The sequence below is a fragment of the Lingula anatina genome, chromosome 5 (genome assembly GCF_051362555.1).
Source record: "Lingula anatina isolate TDL-2025a chromosome 5, LinAna3.0, whole genome shotgun sequence".
In the NCBI taxonomy this organism is placed as follows: domain Eukaryota; kingdom Metazoa; phylum Brachiopoda; class Lingulata; order Lingulida; family Lingulidae; genus Lingula; species Lingula anatina.
In genome coordinates this window covers 25,192,345-25,218,021 of record NC_141771.1, presented here as the reverse complement: position 1 = coordinate 25,218,021, position 25,677 = coordinate 25,192,345, and the positions used below count along the sequence as shown (strand labels likewise).

Sequence of the window (25,677 nt, the reverse complement as noted above, 5' to 3'; positions counted from 1 at the left end):
TCTTCATCTTCTTCATCTTGTTGTTGCACAAATTTGACAAACACATTTTTCAAAGTAACCGCGACCACCATTTACTTTCTAACTTCCTACTGCGCATGCGTCAAGGTTTCAGAATCTCCTCCGAAATCAGCCGAGAATTAATAACAGCTTTGAAAATAACTCGCTCGCTTTGCCAGTTATTACACCGTGGGGTATCCACAGCACAGACCGTGATCACAAGATACCAAAAATAGATTTTTAGAAAATAGATTTTCCATGTGAACGGAGCCTTAATGAATAAAATTTGTTAATTAACATACAGATCTTCTAGATTTTTTGTATACACTTTCCCTTTTAATACATGAAAATAAGAAAAAATGTATTTGATTTTTGTCCTGAAAATAATTTTTGTAAAGTTGCTGTCTCACTTGGACATCCCTGTGTGTTGCATTGCTGTGTTCCTGAGTTAGGTCCAAGACCAGAACAGTCATTGCCATTAAAAGCTGGAGTAGGGTTTGTGCAAGTTCTGGTTCTTGTTTGAGAGCCACCTCCACATGTAGAAGAACAAGTGCCCCAAGTGCTCCACTGACTGTATCCTCCATCCACTGAAATATAAGGTATTTTGTAAAATAGTTCTTGAAGACTGACCAGCTGGATACCATAACATCAGTTATAGCCGCAGACTTTTTTACATTTAAATATACAAGATGGCATATATACTTTATTTTAATTAATACATCATGAATAAAACAATATATATGAATAAAATCTCACCAAAAGGAAGAAATAATTTACCTGGACACCCCTGAGTATTACACTGTTGGAACTCCAGTGTGATTCCCACACAATCAGCACCTCCATTTTGTGGTACTGGATTGGTACATGTCCTGGTTCTTGACTGGGAGCCTCCACCACAGGTGACATTACAGGTACCCCATGAACTCCAATTTGTGAACCCACCATTGACTATGGATAAACATATGGAAGAAATGAGCAAAATCCCCAGAGGGATATGATGGATATAAGCCAAACACATGGCAACTCCTTACAATATGTTCTGTATACAAGGTACACATGTATATACAGTTTCTTTTATCCAGTTTGCTCATTGTCTGCTGTCTGGCTAAAAAATCTGCCCCAGCTTGATCATAACAGGTCAGTGAACTTTAGTATTAGTGGGCTTAGTAATGGGCAATATATATATATATATATATATATATATATATATATATATATATATCGAGGGGAAAATGGTCACCATGCATTCTTACTCCTCTGTGGTAGTTTATTTCCAGTTACAGTTATAAAATCAGTGTATGGTAATGTGCCATGAATTTCGAACAGTTGAAAACAATTAAATTTGGGAAAAGTTCGTTTTGGCCGAAATTCAAGAAATGGAGGTGCTCAGAACTTCCAAACGTTCAAATTTCATGGAATTCTGTCAATTTTGACTGGAAGTTGTCTGTCCATTGCTAGGCCTTATGTTATCTTCTCCCGAGGATCTATTTAGAGTTACCATAATGTGTGATGGGTGAGTGTCGGTAATTGGGTGAGTGTCAGTAATACACATACTTTCACCCGATCACTGTGTACAACCCAAGTTTCTAGATAACAAGCGGTACTGTTGGCTAGGGACGCAGAGCAGCATCATTATAAGTAGTGTCCTTTTGCAAAAGCGATTCAGGCAGCCAGAAACAAGTGTCGTTTTTCAAAAACGATCCAGGCACTCAGAATGGATGTGGACGGAGGGAGAGACAGCAGGGGATTATAGTCTACCATGGCCAGATAATCTTTACTGTGGTAGCTTAGTGTTACCGTTGCTCCTTTCTATGCACTGAAACCAACACAACAGCCAATCAGTGTCTATGGCGAACGTACAAGTAGCCTTTATCTGTGATTACCGTTGAAGTCGGGCGGAGCTTTATGCACGAGTGTATTCTCATGTCGCCATGCGCGGGTTGGTGTCTTCGACGCATATGTAGCCTTCACTGCAGAAGCCGAACTCGGCATTACGACTTCTCTCTGCCGTGCAGGAAGGCCACTACGACCACAGATCGGTATGTGCGGCACACAGGTATCCTTCACCACAGCAGCCCAACTGTGTATTATGGTCTCTCTCTGCCGTGTGCTGCGACCAAGATGACCGAGATGCGATCAAATATACTAGGTTGTGGGGGGTGCAGGGCTCAATGTCCACTTTTTAGCTTAGGCAACCCAATCTTGACCAGCAGCTTTTCAACAATGCAACTGATTAGCTGGCACATAGTTGCGCTAATGTACACATTTGAAAAGTGTTTACATTTTGTAATTTAAACCATCTTCAAAGAAACACACGAGTGATAGGTAATCTAGACTAAACTGAAAAGGCAGTTATCATCTATTCGTTAGCAATTTGAGCAAGACAGAAAGGCCATTTTCATATTTGTTCAAGGGACTGGAAGAGCGTCAATGGGAGATCGTGAGCGATCTGAGCACGACGATAAGGCAATTTCCACACTACTTCAAGGGACTTTGTAACTGCATTTGTCAGCAAGAGATTGTCAGCAATCCGAGCAAGCCTAGAAGCTTGGACTTTTTGTCCATGCTAGAAGGCAGTTTTCATATAGTCATCAGGAAATGGTTTGCAACAGGAACTGCGAAAAATTTAGTAATGAATTCAATTTAGAAAAAGGCTTGAAATACGGACACCATTGAAGGCTTTCAATTTGGATAACACATTGATATTACCTTACAAGTTCGTGGTCAAAATAGTTAGGTGTAGATCGCTATGAGGAAATCCAATGCTGACAACAATAACCAGTTTCAATCATTTAATGTTCACTTGTCACTTGCCCAGGTTCATTCTGACAATATGCTGACTATTACACCCTTCCCAAAAGGCATAGTCACCTAGGATCAACGTTGAAAACAGGTTGATACATTGAATTGCCGTTGATCTACCTTAATTCAAAGTAAAATCAACCTTGATCCAGCCACGTCAAAACACCGTAATAATGTGACGTTGACTCAACGTTGTATTTTGGTCATTGACACAACCTTGCAGACATGGATTATATTTTAAAATATTAATTGTTGAAAACGTGATACTTTGTTTATCAATACTGTAACTAACTTTATCAAAATAATGAAAAAAAGTGTTAAAAGTAAAAGTGACAGTTGTTTAGTGTCTTTAGTGAACTAGTGAATTTTCTTAACTTGTTATTCAGAAATACATTACAATAAACTGAACTCCTTGCAAGGTCAGCTAACACTAGGATGAATAAGTTGCTGTAAATGTGACTGAGTGAATTAATAAAGTTAACAGTTCTTGGTAACCTGTTATACATAGACAGGTTTAGTTGACTGTGACTTTGTTATATATATATATATATATATATATATATATATATATATATATATATATATATATATATATTAATCTAAACCTTGGAAATTTTAACTTAAAAGCCATACTTTTATACCCTACCCTCAAGTCATTTCAATGTCTTTTCATGCAAGAATGTTGTCTAACAACTGGAGTTGATACAATGTTGTTATCTGACATTGATACAACGTTGTTATCTGAGGTTGAGTCAAATTTCAAATCCAATGTTTATCCAACGTCTTATCAACGTTATGGTTCAATGTTGTTTCAGTGAGTGTTAAAACAACATATTTTGCCTGCTGGGTTTAGTATCCAACCAAGACAATGGCTTCATGAACTTCCTAATCAATGGCTTCTTAATCAAAATAGTAAACAAGCCTACTCTAGCTGCCTCTTTAGACATTACCTAATGTACTATTAGGAGCTACAGCCTACAGTAAAAAGATATTACGTGAAGTTACCGAAATTGCCTGTGAATATATATTAATATATGTCTTTGACAAGGGGCATAACCAGGCATTCATACGGATTCACTGTGCATACAATTTTTTGGCCAACCATGATATTATTCTCTATCAATTTAGTGTATTTTTCAAGAAATATTATCAAAAATCCCCTCCTATTGTAAGTAACAGGTAATGTCACCTGAATGTACAAATCCTCTGTATAATTGCATATATGCACCATTGTTCTAACACCCTTTCTCGTTAGCTTTCACATAACTGAGGTAAACAATACTATAGTTACCATCAGAAGTCCAATCTTAATCGTCCATCTAGATGGAAATCCCTTTACCTCTTAATGGTAAAGTGCCCTTCAGTTCACAGGTAATCTTTGTCTTGAGTGTATTGAATGCACCCTTGCTGGCGATATTTATCTCAGGTAAAAATCTACCTGTGCATTATTTTCAAAGAGCTGCTTCAGCAGACCTTAAGGCACTGGATAAATCTGATCATTGGGCTATACCAGGAGCCAGAGACATAAAGAAAGATTGATTTTGCCTGCAAAGCTTAAAAGAATTTTGCACGGACTTGATCCAGCTTAACCCTCCAAACTAACAAGGTGGTATGGGCAACTTCTACAAAATGCACAAACAATTAAACTTGGATATATTAGAATTTTATCCTTTAATATAATTGGTTGATTTTGGGAGCCATGCACTTGCATATAAGGTGGGTAATGTCATCTGTAAGTTTAACCTAGAGAAGCCGACGATGAAGTGGATATCACAAAGTGGATAGCAAGAAGGCCCCGGCCATGATAGTACAATGATCCAAGTGTTCTGTTTTTCAGATTTTTTTTTTTTTTTTTTTTGAGAACTCAGGATAAGTACACCAAAACACATCGAACAGCAGTACCTACCACACTGTTATTCAGAATTTAGCTCGATACAAGCAGGCACAATCTATAAGAGCGCATTCTCAACGAATTAAGCCAGGCTTTACAAAGCCGGTGACCTAAAAATGGCGGACGTACATGAAAGAAAAACCGCCTAATCTTTTAATAGTCTCTCCGCCTCTCACACGCCTCCCCACACGTCGTGCCTGCGGGGTACAGTAATTAAATCTCGGCTCCGAACATTAATATTTCCGTGAATATCTCTGGTGATATTATCTCCTTAGATAGTCGATTCATTGCTGCTCTACGGGCCAAATTATTCCTTTTTCGTCTCTGTTTTCAAAGATAATAGAACAGAAGAGCTTTTTTTTTTCGATCGCCTTCAGCCGCTATGCCTTCTTTACCACGAGTTTAACTGATGAGCATGCGCACTTAATATTTCTCAGGTAGCTTCCGCATGGCGAACGGAGCCGAGATTTAATTACTGTACCCCACAGGGACGACGTGTGGGGAGGCTGAGAGACTATTAAAAGATTAGGCGGTTTTTCTTTCATGTACGTCCGCCATTTTTAGGTCACCGGCTTTGTAAAGCCTGGCTTAATTCGTTGAGAATGCGCTCTTAGTGCCCAAAGTTTATGTCAGAAAGCCCCTTGATAAATATATATACCGTTATGAGCAAGGCTTTTCCCAGCGACCGGTCCAGCCATCGTTTGGACGGTTGCTAACATCACTGGACGGCCTATATTTTCAAAGGGGGCTTGACGGCTTATGACTTTTTTATTTTTTGGAAAATGACGTCTTGGCTTGTCGGGGCAGCTGTGGACATTGTAAGAAATTTTCTTAGAGTAATTTGACGTACCCAGATTTTATGATGCGTCACAGATGAATGGTACTACTTTGTGGTGAACGCTTATATTCAGTCAAGACTAAAATACTTCCTACAGCTTACAAAAAGCAATAAAATGTTTCTGTTAACTTTAAGATACACATTCCACACTGTATGCAGCAGTGACAAGAGTGACCTTCATGCGGTGCACTCTAAATAAACTAACCGCCAATTTGTGAAAGGGGACACATTCTGGTCTTTCATACGTATGGCAACTGACAAAGCTGATTGACAAAAAGGCAATTTTCAAATTTTCAGCAAGAGATCGCAATCCAAGATAGACGAGGAGGCAATTTTCATATTTGTTAAAAAGACCTCGTTATCAAAAGGGCAATACGAGAATGCAATTTTCGTATCGTCAGGAGATCATTCGCAATCCGAGCGAAAAGAGAAAGCTCATAAATGTTCAATGACTTTCGTTTGCGGAAGATTGTCAGCTAGAGATCGTTCTCAATCTAAGGGAGACGAGAAGGCAATTTTCATATTTACTCAAGGGAGTTAGTTCGTGAAAGAGCGTCAGTGGAAGATCGTAATCGATTGTTTTTAACCCTCCCTCCCCATTGAAACGTATTATTTTTTTAAAATATCCTTTCATTTCATTTGTACATTTTAAGGGACTTCATTAGCAGAAGATCGTCAGCGGGAGATCACGAACGATCTGAGCAAGACAAAGCAATAATGGTAATCTTTATTACAGCTCTTAATATTGCTTCTTTTGTTCTGTTACTGAAGTCTGTCATTCTCTCATTCACAGTTGTCTTTTCTGTCTTGAATAGCCCATGGGACACCCTATATTTCAAAACTTCAGTAAAAAAAAAAAGTAGAAAAAGACTATAACTTGACTCGAGGAATAAATACTTATTTTGTAGTATAATGACCCTAAATAGAATCAGCATCTTACAGATAATGAAATGGATTGAAGATTTTTCCTGAATTCAATGAGAGTAAAATTAGGAGTATCTCACCTGGACACCCCTGAGTATTACACTGTTGTAACTCCAGTCTGATTCCCACACAATCAGCACCTCCATTTTGTGGCACTGGATTGGTACATGTCCTGGTTCTTGACTGGGAGCCTCCACCACAGGTGACATTACAGGTGCCCCATGAACTCCAATTTGTGAACCCACCATTGACTACAAATGAGATGCTCTATTAATGAAAAGAATTTAACATGCTAGATTTTTTTATATATACTTTCCCTTTTAATACAAAAAAGAAAAAAATGCATTTGATTCTTGTCCTGAAAATAATTTTTGTAAAGTTGCTGTCTCACTTGGACATCCCTGTGTGTTGCATTGCTGTGTTTCTGAGTTAGGTCCAAGACCAGAACAGTCATTGCCATTAAAAGCTGGAGTAGGGTTTGTGCAAGTTCTGGTTCTTGTTTGAGAGCCGCCTCCACAAGTAGAAGAACAAGTGCCCCAAGTGCTCCACTGACTGTATCCTCCATCCACTGAAATATAAGGTATTTTGTAAAATAGTTCTTGAAGACTGACCAGCTGGATACCATAACATCAGTTATAGATGCAGACTTTTTTACATTTAAATATACAAGATGGCATATATACTTTATTTTAATTAATACATCATGAATAAAACAATATAAATGGTACTGCATATGGATAAAATCTCACCAAAAGGAACAAATAATTTACCTGGACACTCCTGAGTATTACACTGTTGGAAGTCCAGTGTGATTCCCACACAATCAGCACCTCCATTTTGTGGTACTGGATTGGTACATGTCCTGGTTCTTGACTGGATTCCTACACCACAGATGACATTACAGGTGCCCCATGAACTCCAATTTGTGAACCCACCATTGACTATGGATAAACATATGGAAGAAATGAGCAACATCCCCAGAGGGATATGATGGATATAAGCCAAACACATGGCAACTCCTTACAATATGTTCTGTATACAAGGTACACATGTATATACAGTTTGTTTTATCCAGTTTGCTCATTGTCTGCTGTCTGGCTAAAAAAATCTGCCCCAGCTTGATCATAACAGGTCAGTGAACTTTAGTATTAGTGGGCTTAGTAATGGGCAATATTTTAATATATATCTATATCATTGGGGGAAAATGGTCACCATGCATTCTTACTCCTCTGTGGTAGTTTATTTCCAGTTATAGTTATAAAATCAGTGTAGCTAGGTTTGAGTCATCTGTTCCTGGCTAGTTATTATAATCTTAGTAAAAATCAATTCATTTACCCCCAAAAATTAGCACTTTTGTTGCAGAAAATTAATACAGTCTTGAAATAGAATGACACATTCCAATGCTTAAAAGTTTAATCAAGGTAATATGATAATTTGACTATAAAATCATATCATTTGTACGCATGCCTGTATAACTATTTTATATCCATTTACTATTCCAATATCTTAATCAAGAAAGATACAGTCACTTACTAGGGCAGCCTTGTGAGTTGCACGTCTCTGTCAGATTACTGGATCCAGGACAGGACACCCCACCATTGGAAGGCATTGGGTTATTACACTCACGTGATTTAAACCTTACGCCTCCCCCACATGTCCTGCTACAGTTGCTCCATGATGTCCAACCTCCCCAGTTTCCATCAACTAAAAACCATCAAAAGAACAATATGTGGTACACTGGTACACGTTATGTGTTTCAGCTTTAAACCCTCAGAATTGGATTTAAAGCTATTATACTTCACTTGATCACTGCTACATATTTCTACACATTTGGGAAAAATTCATAGGAAGTCATTTCAATACATTGTCTCCTAAGCCAACTCCACTCTCCCTGTCCATGTACTTAAAAACACACTGCACCGCACACTTCAGTGCCCAAGTAACCTTCCCAGCTTTTACCTGAGCATACACAGGTGATGAGTGTACTCACTGGTGATACACCATTTTTTTTTTAAATCTTAATGTTTGTCATGTTAGTTGAGTAGACCAAGATTAACTCAGAAGTCCGAGACAAATGTCAAGGAAAAGTGTTGGTGAGAAGGAAAGGTGAGGTGCAGTTTCCTTCACTAGTGAGCTTGATTTGGTCTTAAAGTGCAATATAAGTTCACAAATAGTCTTACATGATTTTAAACCGTGAGTAAGGCCATTTCTGACAGCCATTTATCTCCCCTTACACATTCTCCTATATTGTGAGCAGAGGTATCCTCTAGCTACACCTAGCATTGCCATGCTGGAAACAGCAGAGGACCACCATGACCCCTGTGGTGCACGGTTCCTGTCATGCGCACTTTGTATTTCCGCAAAAGATGAAAAAGGTCTATTGTGAACAAAGGTGTCCTCTATTGTTAGGGGAGGTATCCCCCATGGTGAGGGGAGGAAACTGCTTGACCACATAAGTAGATGTTAGATCATTTTTGATCTTAAAAGCAGATTCAGTCTATTTTAAGACTACTGCTGTAATGATTAAGATCGTGTAAGATCACTTGTGAACTTAAATTGCACTTTAAGACCAAATCTAGCCCACTAGTGATGGTCCCATTCACTTGAGACAACAGACAAAAATATCATTCAGTTCTAATCCAGACTGTAAAACAACAATAACAACAAATGTCCACCAACTTATCTGAATAAAAATAAAGTATACAAATATAAATTACTATATATCAGGTTAATCAGCTACTGGTTGGTACGGTAATATGCCAAACAATTCGACCAAGATTAATTAATTAATTTCATGGAAATGTCAGTTTTGTCGAATTGATTAAAATATAGCAATGGAAAACTTTGATATCGTCGGATTGTTAGGGGTATCTGCCAAAACGTCCATCTTTCCGGAAGTATTGCATTTTACCAGAAGTGTCACGCAAGATAAGCCGCAATTTTCGCCTAACACGTGTTTCAGGCACGTTTTATTCTCCTTTTGATATTTTATATTACTGTGTATAATATTTGCTAACAGCACTAAACATTCAAACAGACGACAATTATAACTTCTATCTATTTATTTCCCTCACCTGCGATCATTTTCATGACGCGCTTCACAAGTGGGACTAGTACTGTATTTCCCCGGAGACAGGTGTTGTGAACAATGCCCGGTCACTTATATTTGAATAGTTTTAATAGACTTAAACAAGTTATGTGATCTACGTATGCTCTATTTGAATTTGAATATGACAACTAAAATCAAAAGTCTGCTTAATTAGCACAAACTGTATGTCCATATATAAGCACTGTTATTGTCATCGGGCACAAAGGAAATGACAGGTATGTCACGGTTCCAGAAAAGATCTTCAATTAATTGCTTCTTCCTCATTGACGAGAGCTATTGAAAGGACAACAATTGACAAAGGGCCGAGGCATGCAGCATCTATTTCACTGGCTTGAAAATTTACCGAGTCTTGCCGACGATGTGGTCGAACAATCGGAACAAGAAAAAAATTCCAATGATTTTTATGTGTTGACTAAATGTTTGAGCCCAGAAAAATTAATTTTTTAATATAATTTTTCTGGTCGGATTGACTGGGCCCATCGAAATGCTTGGGACATTACCGTACTACAAGAGTTCCTTTATACACAATTAATAATATTTTTTTAAAACTTTATTGAATTAAGTTAATATCCATTTTTTCAGCATATATCTCTTGGGCTATGAGTATATATATATTACCTGGACAGCCATTAGTATTGCAGGACTCCGTATCAGTCTGTGTGTCTGGAGGTGATCCTGGGCACGGGCTGCCACCAAATGCTGGGGCTGGATCACTACAGGACCTGGTCCTACTCCTACTGCCACCCCCACAGCTTACTGAGCAGGTGCCCCAGTTTGACCACTGAGACCACTGGCCATCCACTTCATATATACAGCAAAATATGAGACCACTGAGACCACTGGTCATCCACTTCATATATACAGCAAAATATGTGACCACTGGCCATCCACTTCATATATACAGAAAAATATGAAACCACTGAGACCACTGGCCATCCACTTCATATATACAGAAAAATATGAGACCACTGAGACCACTGGCCATCCACTTCATATATACAGAAAAATATGAGACCACTGAGACCACTGGCCATCCACTTCATATATACAGCAAAATATGAGACCACTGAGACCACTGGCCATCCACTTCATATATACAGCAAAATATGAGACCACTGAGACCACTGGCCATCCACTTCATATATACAGCAAAATATGAGACCACTGAGACCACTGGCCATCCACTTCATATATTCAGCAAAATATGAGACCACTGAGACCACTGGCCATCCACTTCATATATATAGCAAAATATGAGACCACTGAGACCACTGGCCATCCACTTCATATATATAGCAAAATATGAGACCACTGGCCATCCACTTCATATATACAGCAAAATATGAGACCACTGAGACCACTGGCCATCCACTTCATATATACAGCAAAATATGAGACCACTGAGACCACTGGCCATCCACTTCATATATACAGCAAAATATGAGACCACTGAGACCACTGGCCATCCACTTCATATATACAGCAAAATATGAGACCACTGAGACCACTGGCCATCCACTTCATATATACAGCAAAATATGAGACCACTGAGACCACTGGCCATCCACTTCATATATACAGCAAAATATGAGACCACTGAGACCACTGGCCATCCACTTCATATATACAGCAAAATATGTGACCACTGGCCATCCACTTCATATATACAGTGAGACCACTGGTCAGTCTCAGTGGTCTCATATTTTGCTATATATATGAAGTGGATGGCCATTCACTTCATATATACAGCAAAATATGAGACCACTGGCCATCCACTTCATATATATACAGCAAAACACGAGACCAATGGCCATCTACTTCATATATACGGCAAAATATGTGACTGTTGTTCAACTGTTGTTCAACTGTTGTTTTTTTTTTTTTTTTTTTTTTTTGCCTGTTTGGGCAAAATGTGATAAAGTTAACATTAACTAGGCTGTTTTTGAAAATGAATAATTATGTAATCCAACCAAAACACCTATTAATTCTAGGTTGTTGAAAACACATTTTGGATTATATTTGCTTTTAGGTCATTATGTTGCTATACTTTTGCTAAATGTGAACCTTAAAATGACAAAATAAAAGTGTGCAGCAGGACATTCTGCCTTTTTTATTTTTTGGAGGTGGGGAGGTATGAAATGCTCACTCTACACACACACACACATACACACACCAACGGATCCCTAGATGTAGTAGATCCACCCATGGTTAAAAAAGAAAGACTCTCATACCTTTTGCACAATCCTCATTCTGTTTTCCATCACCATCTTCATCTGACAAAGAAAAGGGCGATCATACTGTAACATGCTTTAAGTATAGTTTACCCACAGTGATACAAGAAGTACATTCCAAACATAATTTATTAAATTGGTAAAAATTACACAAGTCTCACATGAGGCTATCAAAATTCCAAACTATTTAAGAAAATCAGTGTTACATACCAAAATATGCATGAACACAAATCAATGAAACAATATACCTGTATTTGCATCACTGCAGTCTTCCTCATCAACCCGCCCATCACAATCATTGTCTATGCCATCTGCTTGGAACTGGGCTGTTGTAGTGACATTGCATCCACAAGGCTACAAATAATATAAAATTGAATAACTTAAGTGCCACTTCACTTACTATCGGACAAGGCAATGTATAGAAGAAATAATCCAAATTATAATTATGGATATCTAATTGTATTGTCATTATATTAAAAAAAACCCTGGGAAGTTGTTTCACATGTACCTTACAATGAAACAGGTATTACTTGTACTTCTCAGGATTTACACTTACTTCATTAATCCTGGACAGCCTCATGCCAATAGCAGTAGCATAGGATTCTGAGGCTACTGTATCATTCAAAACAATTCCATACAGCACTGCACCAAAATAATGGTTCGCTTTGGGATGACTCAGTTTGTGAAAGCCAGCGCTGACAGTAAAGAAGCCGGCACTGTACATGACACCCCCTGCATCCACATTGGTCCAGGTAATTGCCGGTAAGGCATTCCCATCCAATGTGATGTCACCACGACCTGACAAAGGACTGACAATAAAAATTGTGTTGACAAAAACCTTGTTTGTGCTGAGAGATCTTTCCAGGGCAGTGAATGTGTATTCATTCCTGTACAATGAAATAGGTGGCAGATAAATCATAGAAGGATCAGCTACCTCACTGGTACCTATCATACTGACAATAAATTCAGCTAACATTATTGGAGTGTTTGATGACAGATAGGCATAAGTGTTTTGGCTTCCTTGGCCAACCAGGAACTGGGCATAAGAAAACCCATTGGGCACTGTCGGGTATATGTTGTTGGAGCCCACTGTCAGGTCGAGTTGTGGTGTTTGACTGAATCTGGGAACCACAGCTCTGAAATTGTTCCCAGGATTAGATACTGTCCCGTCTGGAATTTGGAAAGTGATGAACTCTTTACCCCAGGCAGATACTGGTGGGAGCATTTCTACAGTGTGATCTTTTGTTTGTCCACCTAACCCTTGGTCAATGTTTGTATGCCTGTTCCCACTGAAGAAGCTCACTGGTTTGCTGGTTATGATATGAGAGCCAGTCAGGTCTTGAGCAGCCTGTATTTGAACAGTGTCATAGGCACTGAGGGTCAGGTGGATTGTTTGTCCACTATAGTATGTTGTGCCCTGAAAAGTCACCTGCACAATTTGACCAGAAGGCAGTGGAGAAGGTAAAGATATCGAGACCTCTGTTCCATCTTGTATTGCAGCAATACCAAACTGGCAATGAAGGAAAGCAGGGCTGTAACACACTGCATAATACTCACTGCCAACAGCATCAATTGGAAGAGCAAGAAACATGCCTGTAGAGCGTTCTTCAGAATTCACACCCTGGACAACTACCTCCCCATTTGACTGGACCAAGATGGCCTTGGTGGAGAGAGTTGACTGCTGCATGCGGAGCTCTTGTGGAATACTCACGGTACGATACTGACCAGTGGCCAACGTGAATTGCTCATTTACACTTGGGCTGCTCCAGCGTGGAGTTATCACATTCACCTAAAGGTAATTTTTAAATTGGTTAGGCTGGGGTTTCTTAGTTGAGTATATACACTCATTTATAGCTCAATACTATACAGTGAAACTGTGTCATCCGGAATAAGGAAAAAGAGGTTTCAAGTTCCAAGATCTATCATTTGGACAATTACCTAAATGCAATTTGATTAACTTTTTACGTGTAGAATGGCCACTGTTTGAGCCAAGAGGGAAATATTTTAGTTTTCCTCCCTTTTTTGCAATTTGAAAAAAATTCAAATGGGAAGTAGATATGGGGCATATTAAATTAATAAGTAAAAAGAAAAGCATACCATGTTTTGTCCATAACTTTTCATCCTACCTGTACATTTTCTGTTTCAGCATTAGTAATGACCAGGAAGGGATTGTATGGGTTTCCCACCTGAGTGTAGTGCTCACTGAACATCAGCACAAAACCATAACCCTGACTGTCAAAGGGTGTGCCTAGAATAGTTGAGAGCAGGTGAAGGTGCACCTGATTTTATAATTATTATCGTTTCATATGGGGTGAAAAAAACCTACTAACTTTAAAAAGCGGTGGCGGTCATTTAAAAAATTGGTTGTCATACGTAAATGATGGTAAGTACTACTAAACATAAGGAATTACTTATTTTTTATTATATATAGACTTGTATATTAATTGGCAAGACAATTTTTCTGAAATTATTTGGATATCATACCTTGACAAAAGTTATTGCCACTGATAATGCATTGGCGATCAGCTGCTTGACTACTGCACACTAAAAAAAGTAAGAAATTGAAAATTATTATTAGTTCAAGGGTAATATGAAAATGTTACTATATTTGGAGACTGAACATGAATAAAATGATAACCTTTATTTTACAGGGGTCATCAACCAGATGTTGACATCATTGGTGGTTATGGTCCTCTGTCTTATTTTGCCTCAGTTTATGGTCCTACATGCTTACTCAGTACCCCTACCATTGGTAAGACCTTACCCTGCCTAGTGTAACACTGGGTTCCCATACTTAGATCGATCCATCTGGATCGACCTAATTCCCTGGGGGTTCACGCTAAATTGCTATCAACTCAAGAGGCTTACATGTCTGTCAAGCCTAACAAATCAGCTAGAGGTAAAGATAATTACCCACTAACAGCTTTACTAGGTGTGACGTTAAAGCCAGTTAGTTTGATAGCAATTTAGTGAGACTCCCCAGGGAGATAGATCGATCCAAATATCTGTGGGAATGGTCCTTTATAAACACTAGTTTTGTCAGGATGTGGATATTTAGTTTAAGACACTTAAGTTTGAAATACTAACCAGGCCCCCGTTTCACAAAGAATCTTAAATCCGTAGTCGACTAGCTCGGGATGGGTGGCCTAGCTAGGTCGACTTAGCTGAAGTCGACTAGGAGTGTTTCACAAAGAATCTAACGTCTTAGCTTGGTGTGCTTACCGTAGTCGACGCGCACGAGAAACTCTTCAAGAAAAGGAGGTTTAAAATTTCAAAAGTTTCACATGACATGACTTTTCATGGCCTCTTTCGGCCGAGAACGAACGTTGATCAACAATAAAAATCAGCAAAAACGCAAACAAAGTTTATTTTTGAACTTTATTGATTAGTTTAACTTCGATACAACTTCAAAGTAACAGTTAAACATTAGCTTGTCGTGGGACACTGCTGACGGACGTCTAGCAGTCAAAAACGTAAACAAACACGCAATCGGCTGGGTGAAGTGGCATTTTATTTTTTATTTCAATATTCCATAAATGTCAGTGCTATTCAAGGATATTATAACACTATATCTTGAAGGAGGTATGTTCTTTCCAAATTTTTGTTGTTTATGCTCTCATTTACCGACTTTTAGTTGAGCTTGCCGACTTAAGTCTCCTCCCGAGGAGGCTTGACATCGTCGACTTACAGCTAAGAAAAAACGACGTAAGCGACCTTTTAGATTCTTTGTGAAACGGGACTTAGTGACGTAACGACTTAATTACGTTGGTAACCAAGCTTTTAGTCAGGGAAACTGACTTAAGTTTTTTTGTGAAACGGGGGCCAGGGTTCACCCTCACCTGCTGTAAGGGTACTATAGCATGTAAGACCAAAAACTGAGGCAAATCATAATGTATTATATATTACAATGGGCTGAAATCTAAACTTGCAAAAAATATCCTAAATTTATTTCATAAAAGTAAGATAAGACAGTGTGGTACAAAACCCCTGTTATTATTATTATTATTATTATTATAAATCAACATTATATTAAAAATGCAGATATTATAAAAACATACTATTATCTTTAACCTACTATTTTGCGCAATAGTTACTATGTCATAAGTGAACGCCAATAGCAGTAATACCACGTTAATATTAATAGTAGAACTACTCGTAGTAGTGGTGGTCAGTAGTAGTACTACCGGTAGTACTACCAGCCGCCGCTGCACGAGCCATTTCTTCTTCCACATTTTCCCTTTGGCAGCCAACTGGGCTAACATATACAACATGTACACTCAGAACTATAGAAAACCTCTCTTTCTGTGTAAATCTCACCTTCAACGCTACACCCTACAACTTTCTAAGTACTGCAAGCCACACATTGTATTGTGAATACTGCGAGAGACGACCGTGAGAAAGAGGTCACAAGACACGCATGCACATATCCCCTCAAACCTTGTTTGCTGTTTTACTTATGAACACTGTTTCATACAATTAGGAGCACCTTGGTTTCAAAGTATGTTTTAAGATAAAAATTTTCATATAAAAATATATATAGTTTATATATTAATGTTGTTTTTTTTTGTACTCTCTATCTGGACTTTTTTTCTTAAATGCAAGTGAAGATAGCAGCCCATACAACAATAGGCCTCTCTTCTAGTCTTTCAACTTTAAAACAAAAAAAACAAAAAACAAAAAAAAAAAAAATGTTTTTAAAACTATGCGTGCTAAGGAATGTTGATATAGTATGTGTCTTTATAAAGATAAGTTGATTAAAAAGTAGTAAGATTAATTAATGGCATAATGCAAACTTACCCTCTGGAGCAGGCTAAAAAGACAGAATGAATATAATATTTAGTATATTCACATAAAATCAAGGAAATTTATAGAAATAAGTCTATAAGTATAGAAATAATGCTAAAATTAACGCTGTTGGTCTTCATGAAACATTCTGCCATTTTTTTAGATTTGGTATAGGGCCTGCCGATGTTGGCATCCTTTTTTACTGGACTTCATGTGTAGGTGTGAGGCTCCACAGTTAGGGCCTATTAATAAAATTTTCGTCACCTTATCTTTTTGCTAGATATCTACGTCACATGTAGAATTATTCAAAAACACTGCAGTCTTGCGTTTTCCAGATATTTTTCTCAATTCAGTTCTGTTGGTGTAAAATATAATGTGATTTCAAGCTTATATTTAAATTTCGGGACGTCATCTTGACTTATGATTTTTCTTTCTTTATAATTTATGAAATTTACTTCTTTTTGAATAATAAATAATAGTCATCTGTTAGAAAACTGGCTTTAGTTCAACGTAAATAGTACTATAGCACCCTTTGTCTTTTAGCAATTTAGAAAAAAATTGACATTTTTTGAAAAAAAAATCTCAACTAAAACATATCATGGACAAAAATCCAGTGTGATTTACTCACCGGGTTCAGCACATTGAGGTTAAATCCTAGAGGGTACTCGTAACTTTCCCTGTCCCCAGCCCCGTACAGAAGGACACTGAACATCGCGGTCGGGTTGACATTCGTTAGTGTGCATCTCATGTTGTTCTGTTGAATTTCAAAGGACACGGCCACCATGCTGGGCTTCCCTGGGATGGCAGGTACAGCGTGCCACGAAAGTCCGGGAATAACACTACCATTCAACCGCAGACCATCTTTGTATTGGTCCTCGATGGTGACAGTCAAAAAGTAAAAGAAAGGTCCCTTGTTGGGTTCGCTTAAATCTGCCGGGTCTGTCATTCGAGGGACTACGTAGGTGTAGGCGTTGGTGTATTGAGAAAGGGGAGGGAGAATGGTAAGGGACGGGTCCCCTGGCTCGGACATAGGGTTGCTACCAATGTGGCTATGAACAATCTGGGCAACCATTATGGGTTTGTCCGAAATGATCATTGTATCGGCATCTATACCAGAACTGAGATAAACTGCTTCTGCATCACCACCATTTTCTAAAATGATGCTTCTGGAAGTTGAATGTTCGTAGATTGTTATGTTTGTGTTGGGTTCACTGACAACAAATTTAATGATATTTCCACTGGTGCGGAGGGGCGTTGCTACTGTGATGAATTCAGTCCCCCAGTATTCTACAGAAGGTAGTTGCTCTACCAAATGGTCGCGCGAAACTGTTCCATAGCCAACGTTAGTCCTTTTATTTCCGCTAAAAATGCCAATTGGCTTGGAGGAAACGATGAGTGTTCCAGACAAATCAGACATCGGGTAAACCTCATCATCGAACAGGATGGTTTGAAAGGCGTTCAGTGTAAAACTGAACGTCTGACCGCCCGAATATAAGATGCTATTAAAAGTCAATTTGGCATCTCTAGCAACAGTGATGGTCACGTTTGTGTCATACTCCACAGCGACCATACCCATTTGTGTGGAGACAAGGGGTGGGGCGTAAGAGACAGAATAGTGCCGCTTGCCTAGTTTTGAAACTGGAATTGCTGTAAAACCGTCGGAAGAATGGCCTTCCCTGTTGATAGCAGAAAGACCAATCTTTTCAGAAGCCACTACGCGGATACCGAGGTTCGATATCACTCCACTAGTCCTCACCTCTAAGTCTGACGGTAGCAACACAGACGCTGCTGTATTGGGTCCTGCTGGTATCGTCCGTGTGACGTTTATCAAAACGTTTTGAAGTATGTAATAGACGCTGAATGTTACAGCCTTGGTTCCATCGATTGGGGTTATATATAATGTCATATTGGGTGTATTATATGGGAAGGGCTGATCATGCACTCTGTTTTCAGTGAACATCACCATGAAATCAGTCCCAGCGCTGTCTGGTATGCCCGACACACCTAAAACAAGAGAGGAGTATTGAGATTCTAAATCAAAACACGACAGTAGGCAATAGATATAAATATCTGATTATTGGAATAGTAGAAGATATATAACATCACTAAATGTGATCATAACAAAAACATTAACTGAGAGTCAGTGTTATGCTTATGGAAGTTGGCCGCTTTCTAAGCTAGGTCAACCCCCCCCCCCCCTCCCTTTTCTTGTTTCCTGTTAAAATATTCATAAAGGCGGTGTTCCAACATGTTAATTTGCACTATGTTCTTTGCGTATTTGGCTTTAGAGTAAATTCAGTGCCTAGCTTCACAGATGACAAGTCCCTTAAAAATTTGTCAAAGTCAGTTTTCACCCCTATCCATGCAACTGTTTGCAATTTGGTACTTGCAGAAACCGTTTAATACAAATGTACATGGTTAGCTGTCATCCTAACAATGTCAGACCATGATGCCTTCATCATAAACCATATTATGAGAACATACAGGTAACTTAGTAAACTTAGTAAACATGGAAAGAATGGGGGACACATTGAACTGATTCATGTGCTTGAAACAGACACCCTCTTTGGCAACTATGTTAAGTCATTATATTGATCTCGATGCACTGCTGCGTTCTTTTTTTTTTGTATGAGGCAAATCCAAAGTCATGTCAATCTTGGTATCTGGTCCATATCGTTGATCTTCTAAGGTGAAAATGCATCTTTTATCATTTATAATGTGAGTATTTTTTCCATTTCGTAACGCAAGTATTTTTTTCTGTTTCGTAAGATATGGAAGTCAAGTCAATAGGCCCTACTAGGTAATGGAGAAATGAGATCAGGATAACAGATGGATTTAATAAGGCTATCATTCTCCTTATTTCTTTGATCGAGAAACATCACCAGATAACAGCCAGATTGTGCTTTTTTGACGATAAAATTAGTTTGATAAAATGTCAGTATTTTAACCAGAAAGAATCCCATTCATCAAGACAGTTGAACATAACAATAATGTTGGTTAAGGAGCATCTTATTTTAATTACCTTGAAGACATAATTTGATCGTCTTTGGTATTTTTACCTGTTAAGCATATTGAAATGACTACTAATGACAAACAATTTCTTGACACATTATTGGTATTTCAGCAATGCATCTCAAAGATCACGAGGACAAAGAAAGTCTGAAGAGAAATATTACAGAAGGCAGAAACATAATACAAGGCAGCAAAGCTGTCAAATGTACAGACAAAAAGCAGAAAATAACAATGCACAAAATGGGCTACTGTCAGTACTGATGCAAAAGTACATTATGCTTAACTGCAAATTCAACAACAAATTTTAATTATGCTCAACAGGTAATACCAATGTAAGTAAAATGTGTAACAAGCATAAGGCTTCAGGCCCATGGGGGTTCAAGTTCACACTTTGAAAATGCCAGAATTAGAAAAATGAAAATTCACACAAAATTGCATAAATTCAATAATAAATGATAACCCAATTGAGCTGGCTTTCTAATTTGAACTGCATGCCAATCTTAAAAATTCATACTTGTAAGTTAAAAATAATAATAAGTAGCACAGTTTTCTTTTCATAGTTTTCATGTTTGTAGAAGCAGTGCAAAAAGATATGTCAATTTTGATGTAGCATTTCAAAATAAATTACAGAATAATTATCACCAATTTTTGATTATTGACTATAAATAGCCTGGATATGTAGAAAATTTGATTACCATTCGGCTTCATGAGTACATGGGAGCTCTGAGTCCCACAATAAATATGCCAAAACAATAATAATGAATTATTCACTAAAATGTATAACTTCCAGAAAAAGAAGCCAATTAGACTGCTTTTTCAACTCCCATATCTCGAAAGCCTTGCAAATCCCGACCATGCACTAGTAGCGAAATCACCATTAGTTTGGAGGCTATTATTTGCGGCTATACAAACTAGTCGCAATGGCCTCTGCATATACATAATTCGTCATTTTAATGTGTCTTTCATGTAATTAAACATGGCGGCAAGTTTGGGTTGCTAGTCATAACACACCATTTGAAGTATAGAATATAACATGAAGGTGATCATAGGTCTACTGAGGGGGTGTGAGTCCATCCACTGGGGCAGGGAGAGGAGAACACACCATCTGAAGTATAGAATATAACATGAAGGTGATCATAGGTCTACTGAGGGGGTGATAGTCCATCCACTGGGGCAGGGAGAGGAGAACACACCATCTGAAGTATAGAATATAACATGAAGGTGATCATAGGTGTGAGTCCATCCACTGGGGCAGGGAGAGGAGAACACACCATCTGAAGTATAGAATATAACATGAAGGTGATCATAGGTGTGAGTCCATCCACTGGGGCAGGGAGAGGAGAACACACCATCTGAAGTATAGAATATAACATGAAGGTGATCATAGGTCTACTGAGGGGGAGTGAGTCCATCCACTGGGGCAGGGAGAGGAGAACACACCATTTGAAGTATAGAATATAACAGGAAGGTGATCATAGGTCTACTGAGGGGGAGTGAGTCCATCCACTAGGGCAGGGAGAGGAGAACACACCATTTGAAGTATAGAATATAACATGAAGGTGATCATAGGTCTACTGAGGGGGAGTGAGTCCATCCACTGGGGCAGGGAGAGGAGAACACACCATCTGAAGTATAGAATATAACAGGAAGGTGATCATAGGTCTACTGAGGGGGAGTGAGTCCATCCACTGGGGAAGGGAGAGGAGAACACACCATTTGAAGTATAGAATATAACATGAAGGTGATCATAGGTCTACTGAGGGGGTGTGAGTCCATCCACTGGGGCAGGGAGAGGAGAACACACCATTTGAAGTATAGAATATAACATGAAGGTGATCATAGGTCTACTGAGGGGGTGTGAGTCCATCCACTGGGGCAGGGAGAGGAGAACACACCATCTGAAGTATAGAATATAACATGAAGGTGATCATAGGTCTACTGAGGGGGAGTGAGTCCATCCACTGGGGCAGGGAGAGGAGAACACACCATCTGAAGTACAGAATAACAGGAAGGTGACATATAGTAGTACTCAGAGGCTGATTTAAGGGGGGGGGGGGGGGGCAGGGGGTCCAGACCACACCTTAGATTTCTGGTCCCCCTCTTGAAATTAGAATTTTGACTAGCTGAATCAAAGTTCTAAACCGTACCAAATGGCACTGTTCATCCACTAGAATACTGAAAAAAATCCTGGATACACCCTTGGTACTTACATGCAGTCTGCAATGTTAACCACTTGTCTAATGCCCACGGTCAGTCAAATTTCTCAAAGACCAGTAAAGTTTTCAGAATTTGTGAATTTCATAGTCTGACATGGCTAGTAGGTTCTTTTCTTTAACAAACTAACCTTTCCTTTAAGCTTTCTTAAAATATTTATGAGTGCATCTCACTTGCCTCATAACAAACAAATTAAACCTCATTCTTCAAAACACCAAAATGTGTAATAAATGACATTGATGTGTAGTACCATTGAATTTCTAATGTGGACCACTGAAATTTAAAAGGATAACAACTGTTAATTTTGGCCAAAAATGAATTTTCCTGGGACACGAAAACAATTATCCCATACTTACCAGTTGTTAATGAATCCATTTCTACATTCAAGGTTAATCCCTGTTTTTTTTTTTGTTTTTTTTTTCTTAAAAGTTTTTTTTAAATAATCACTTAAGAGATCATTATAGAGCATAGCCATCTTTTTAGGTAATATGGTTTGATGGCAAGCACAGATTTCAGGATAACAGTGATCATTTTACCTTTAAATATTATGAGTCCAACAGGACGCACATGATATTGAACAATGGGTCCCTGCCAATTGTGATGGGTCCCCGTCATTTTGAACGATAAAGGTTAATTACCACAAAACTGACAATTTGTTACTTTTATTTTTTCAAGTTTCTTTATTTCAGCAATTTGACAGTGACGAGTTTACTTCAGTTCATATAGGCCTATATCCGCGGATCTTTCACAATCCCATTACGTTTATTTGCCAATGGTCATACATCACAATACATGAAATCAGTCCCATCCTCATTTTTTATACCTTAACCAAGCGCAGAGCTTTGTCCAGTGTTGTTTGAAGGAACAGATTTTCCTTTTTGACTCCGTTTTTGCCTCCGTCAAACATTCATCCGCGTCACTCTCACTCTCAGCCTCAACGACAGTCACAGCGTTTACTGTCTCAGAAGTTTTCTCTAACTCGGCTTGACTCTGTCTCACCTTAAATATATTCTTTATTGTCTGTTAGCTTTCTATTAATAATTGCTTTTTCGGAGGCATGGTCGGATGGTCGCTGAGCAGACGAACACCAGTGTATGAAATTCAAGGAAATTACTCTAAAAAGTTACCAGCCCGGCCATATAGTTACCTGCCCTAGCTACAATAACACCTAGAGTTAAGAGAGGTATACTGAGGGGGTCTAGAATGCATTCTTGGGAGAGTAATTTGGAAATGAAAGGGCAATATCGTGCCTTATGCATGGAAATTTAAAAATTGTTTGGAATTTCTACTGAATGATACCTTGTCAGTGTTGGATTTAGAGGGGGTCAGGGGGCTCCTGACGCCCCCCTTTTACACCGTTTTTTTTTTTTTTTTTAAACTCACCTCTTGAAATAAGACTTTCACTAGTTGAATCATAGTTCTAAACCATACCAAATGGCACCATTCACCATCTAAAATACCAAAAATGTTCAGGGCCCTTTAGCGGGCGGGGGAGGGCGGGGGTAGTCAATTCAGTTTATGCTCACCTTGCAAGCTGTCTCATTTCTTCTTCAATAATTTATTCATAACTTTTATTCCAATTTTGTGATATCATTTGATCATAATTTTCGCTTTTCTGTATAGCAACAAGTATGACCAAATATATATATTGTTGTCAAATAAATCGATCTCTGTGCTAACAATAAAGAAGAAAGAATTTAGCATGTAGGGTCCCTTTGAATATCGCTTTTAAGCTTTAAAAAGCGATCGGGAACAGTCCTGCACGCTAATGGCCCATAGACAGTCCTGCAGGGCCCCGTATCTCGAAAGCATTGCTTATTGAGAAAAGCTATATATATCACATAGAGGCTACAATAAATAATATGGGGCGAGTATGGGCGAGTTATTGTATCCAGATGGTTGCGCTCGATCGCAATGCGTGATACTTTCGAGTTACGGTTTTACAAAAAATGTTGCCGCTCGACTAATTGCAAATCGAAGTCACCTTTCCATTGGCCCCAATTTGTTCTCTTTCGTTTGGTTCTGTCGTAATCTTTGTTAGTTTTATTTCTTTCCTCAATTGTTTTTCTTTTGTGAACTTCTCTATCGGACTTGATAGAATTTTTTTCATTTTTGACAGCCCAAGATGAAAGCACGTGGGAAAAGAACTACATCTGACGCACGGCGTAAACTCGTACGTTCACTTATAATTTTGGGATTCAATTTTTTTGTAAAATTCTCCTTTAATTCGCCTTTATTACTGTTGCTCCGTTGCCTTTATTACTGTTGATTATAAGCACTTCATGTACCTATAAGTCTATTTAATCAATATCATAACTTTTTATACTTTCACATTTTTATTACTCTCGACCTACAAATTGCTACTCGCGGTATCTCCTCTACACAAAACAATGACGTAACGTTATCTGCTGTGCACTGAAGCTGGTTAAGAACAATGTGCCTCGTTTCAAATTGTCTTTCAACTTCATATTACACAGACGGAACTTCGAAAACGAGGCCACTGAGAGGGAGACTGTTGGTTACATTGCGATACGAGCGCAAGCTATGGTTAGTTCTTTGCTTCTATGAAAGTGGGTGAAAACAATGAGTTTATTTGATATTTTGCTGAAATGGCTTGTGAACATAGACAAAATAAAAGGTGAAAATAGGCTGTAAAAATAGCCAGCCCGTCGGGCGGGTAATCTGCAAATCTTACCCACCCGGCCTGAAAGTTACCAGCCTCGGGCTGGCGGGCAGGCGGCCATTTCATACACTGCGAACACGCTGCGGAAAATCTATTTTAGTCGAAAATAGGTCAAGTGTAGAGTGAAGTGTGCAAAGCCATTACTAACGAGTGATATTATTGGCTATTTGATGCGTAAACAGCCAATCAGCTGGCATTTTTAAAACACAGTCTAACCGGAAGCTATTGTAATATTCAATACAACAACAGGAAAATGAACATGATTAACCTACTTTAACGACTAGTATTCTATGCGGATCAGCGATGCATACGGACAGGTTATTTATGAATCTCACACAATTAAAAATCTTTGCGTCCATGGGGACGCATATGCTATAAAACTCTGCGTCTACGGTAAAAAATGTGCGTCAGGGATGCGGGACGCAGAGGTAAAATGATCACTGGGATAATTGCTTTAACTGCTGTTTTTGTAGTAAAACAGAATACATTATATTTCTATGAATTGTTTACAATATTTTTTATTGAGAAATATAGATCTCATATGAAGAGTTGTTATCTCTTTAATTAGAACCAGTAAATAAAATGAAACTGGTGGTTTGAATGCCCAGTACAATGTAAGATGAAATGTTTAAGGCACAGCCTGGAGTGGACATGATATAAAAGGTCTTCAATATAATAATACACATTTAAGTATTAACTGTGAGCACTGCTGAAGACACTGGTTTGAAGACACGATAATAATTGTAACTTACATGTCAATTTAAAGGGAAAAAATAAATATGTACTAGGTAAAATTGCTTACATGTGTTGATTTAATCAAACAAGAAGGTTTTCCTACCTATGAGTACAGCAAGGAGCAAGATCAGAACTACTTTGGTGTGATCAGTGATACAGCTCCACAAAGAAAGATTTTTCTTCTTGTTAGGTGAGACACTGGTCCACATGCTGGCTTCACCGCACTATATCTTAAACTAAAAATATAAAATACCTCTTTTTCTAGTTGTGTGTTTGTAACATTCAATGGTTAATGGCAGGGACTTGACCCAGCTTACCCCTCCAAACAAACAGGGTGACATGGGCAATTTTTACAAACAAATAATTAAACTTAGATGTATCAGAGCTCTGTCGTATCCTACAATTGGTTGTTTTTGGGAGCCATGCATCCACATGTAAGGTGAATGAAACCGTATG

The 25,677-nt window shown here is 38.5% G+C and overlaps 1 protein-coding gene across 1 annotated transcript in view; it reads right to left on the bottom strand.

Annotated features, from left to right (window-relative positions):
• LOC106151007 (uncharacterized) overlaps positions 1 to 25,474 on the bottom strand; it is a 52,036-nt gene extending 26,562 nt beyond the window's left edge. The window contains exons 1-15 of the mRNA XM_087014123.1: positions 25,325 to 25,474; positions 17,206 to 18,581; positions 16,590 to 16,602; positions 14,277 to 14,336; positions 13,919 to 14,040; positions 12,349 to 13,581; positions 12,041 to 12,146; positions 11,793 to 11,834; positions 10,180 to 10,362; positions 7,986 to 8,156; positions 7,223 to 7,393; positions 6,844 to 7,020; positions 6,533 to 6,703; positions 775 to 945; positions 408 to 584 (exon numbers count right to left, since the gene is read on the bottom strand). Coding sequence (XP_086870249.1) covers positions 408 to 584; positions 775 to 945; positions 6,533 to 6,703; positions 6,844 to 7,020; positions 7,223 to 7,393; positions 7,986 to 8,156; positions 10,180 to 10,362; positions 11,793 to 11,834; positions 12,041 to 12,146; positions 12,349 to 13,581; positions 13,919 to 14,040; positions 14,277 to 14,336; positions 16,590 to 16,602; positions 17,206 to 18,581; positions 25,325 to 25,430 — 4,279 coding nt within the window. The 5' untranslated portion in view covers positions 25,431 to 25,474. The remainder of the gene's footprint in view (positions 1 to 407; positions 585 to 774; positions 946 to 6,532; positions 6,704 to 6,843; positions 7,021 to 7,222; positions 7,394 to 7,985; positions 8,157 to 10,179; positions 10,363 to 11,792; positions 11,835 to 12,040; positions 12,147 to 12,348; positions 13,582 to 13,918; positions 14,041 to 14,276; positions 14,337 to 16,589; positions 16,603 to 17,205; positions 18,582 to 25,324) is intronic.
• Positions 25,475 to 25,677: the final 203 nt, after the last annotated feature.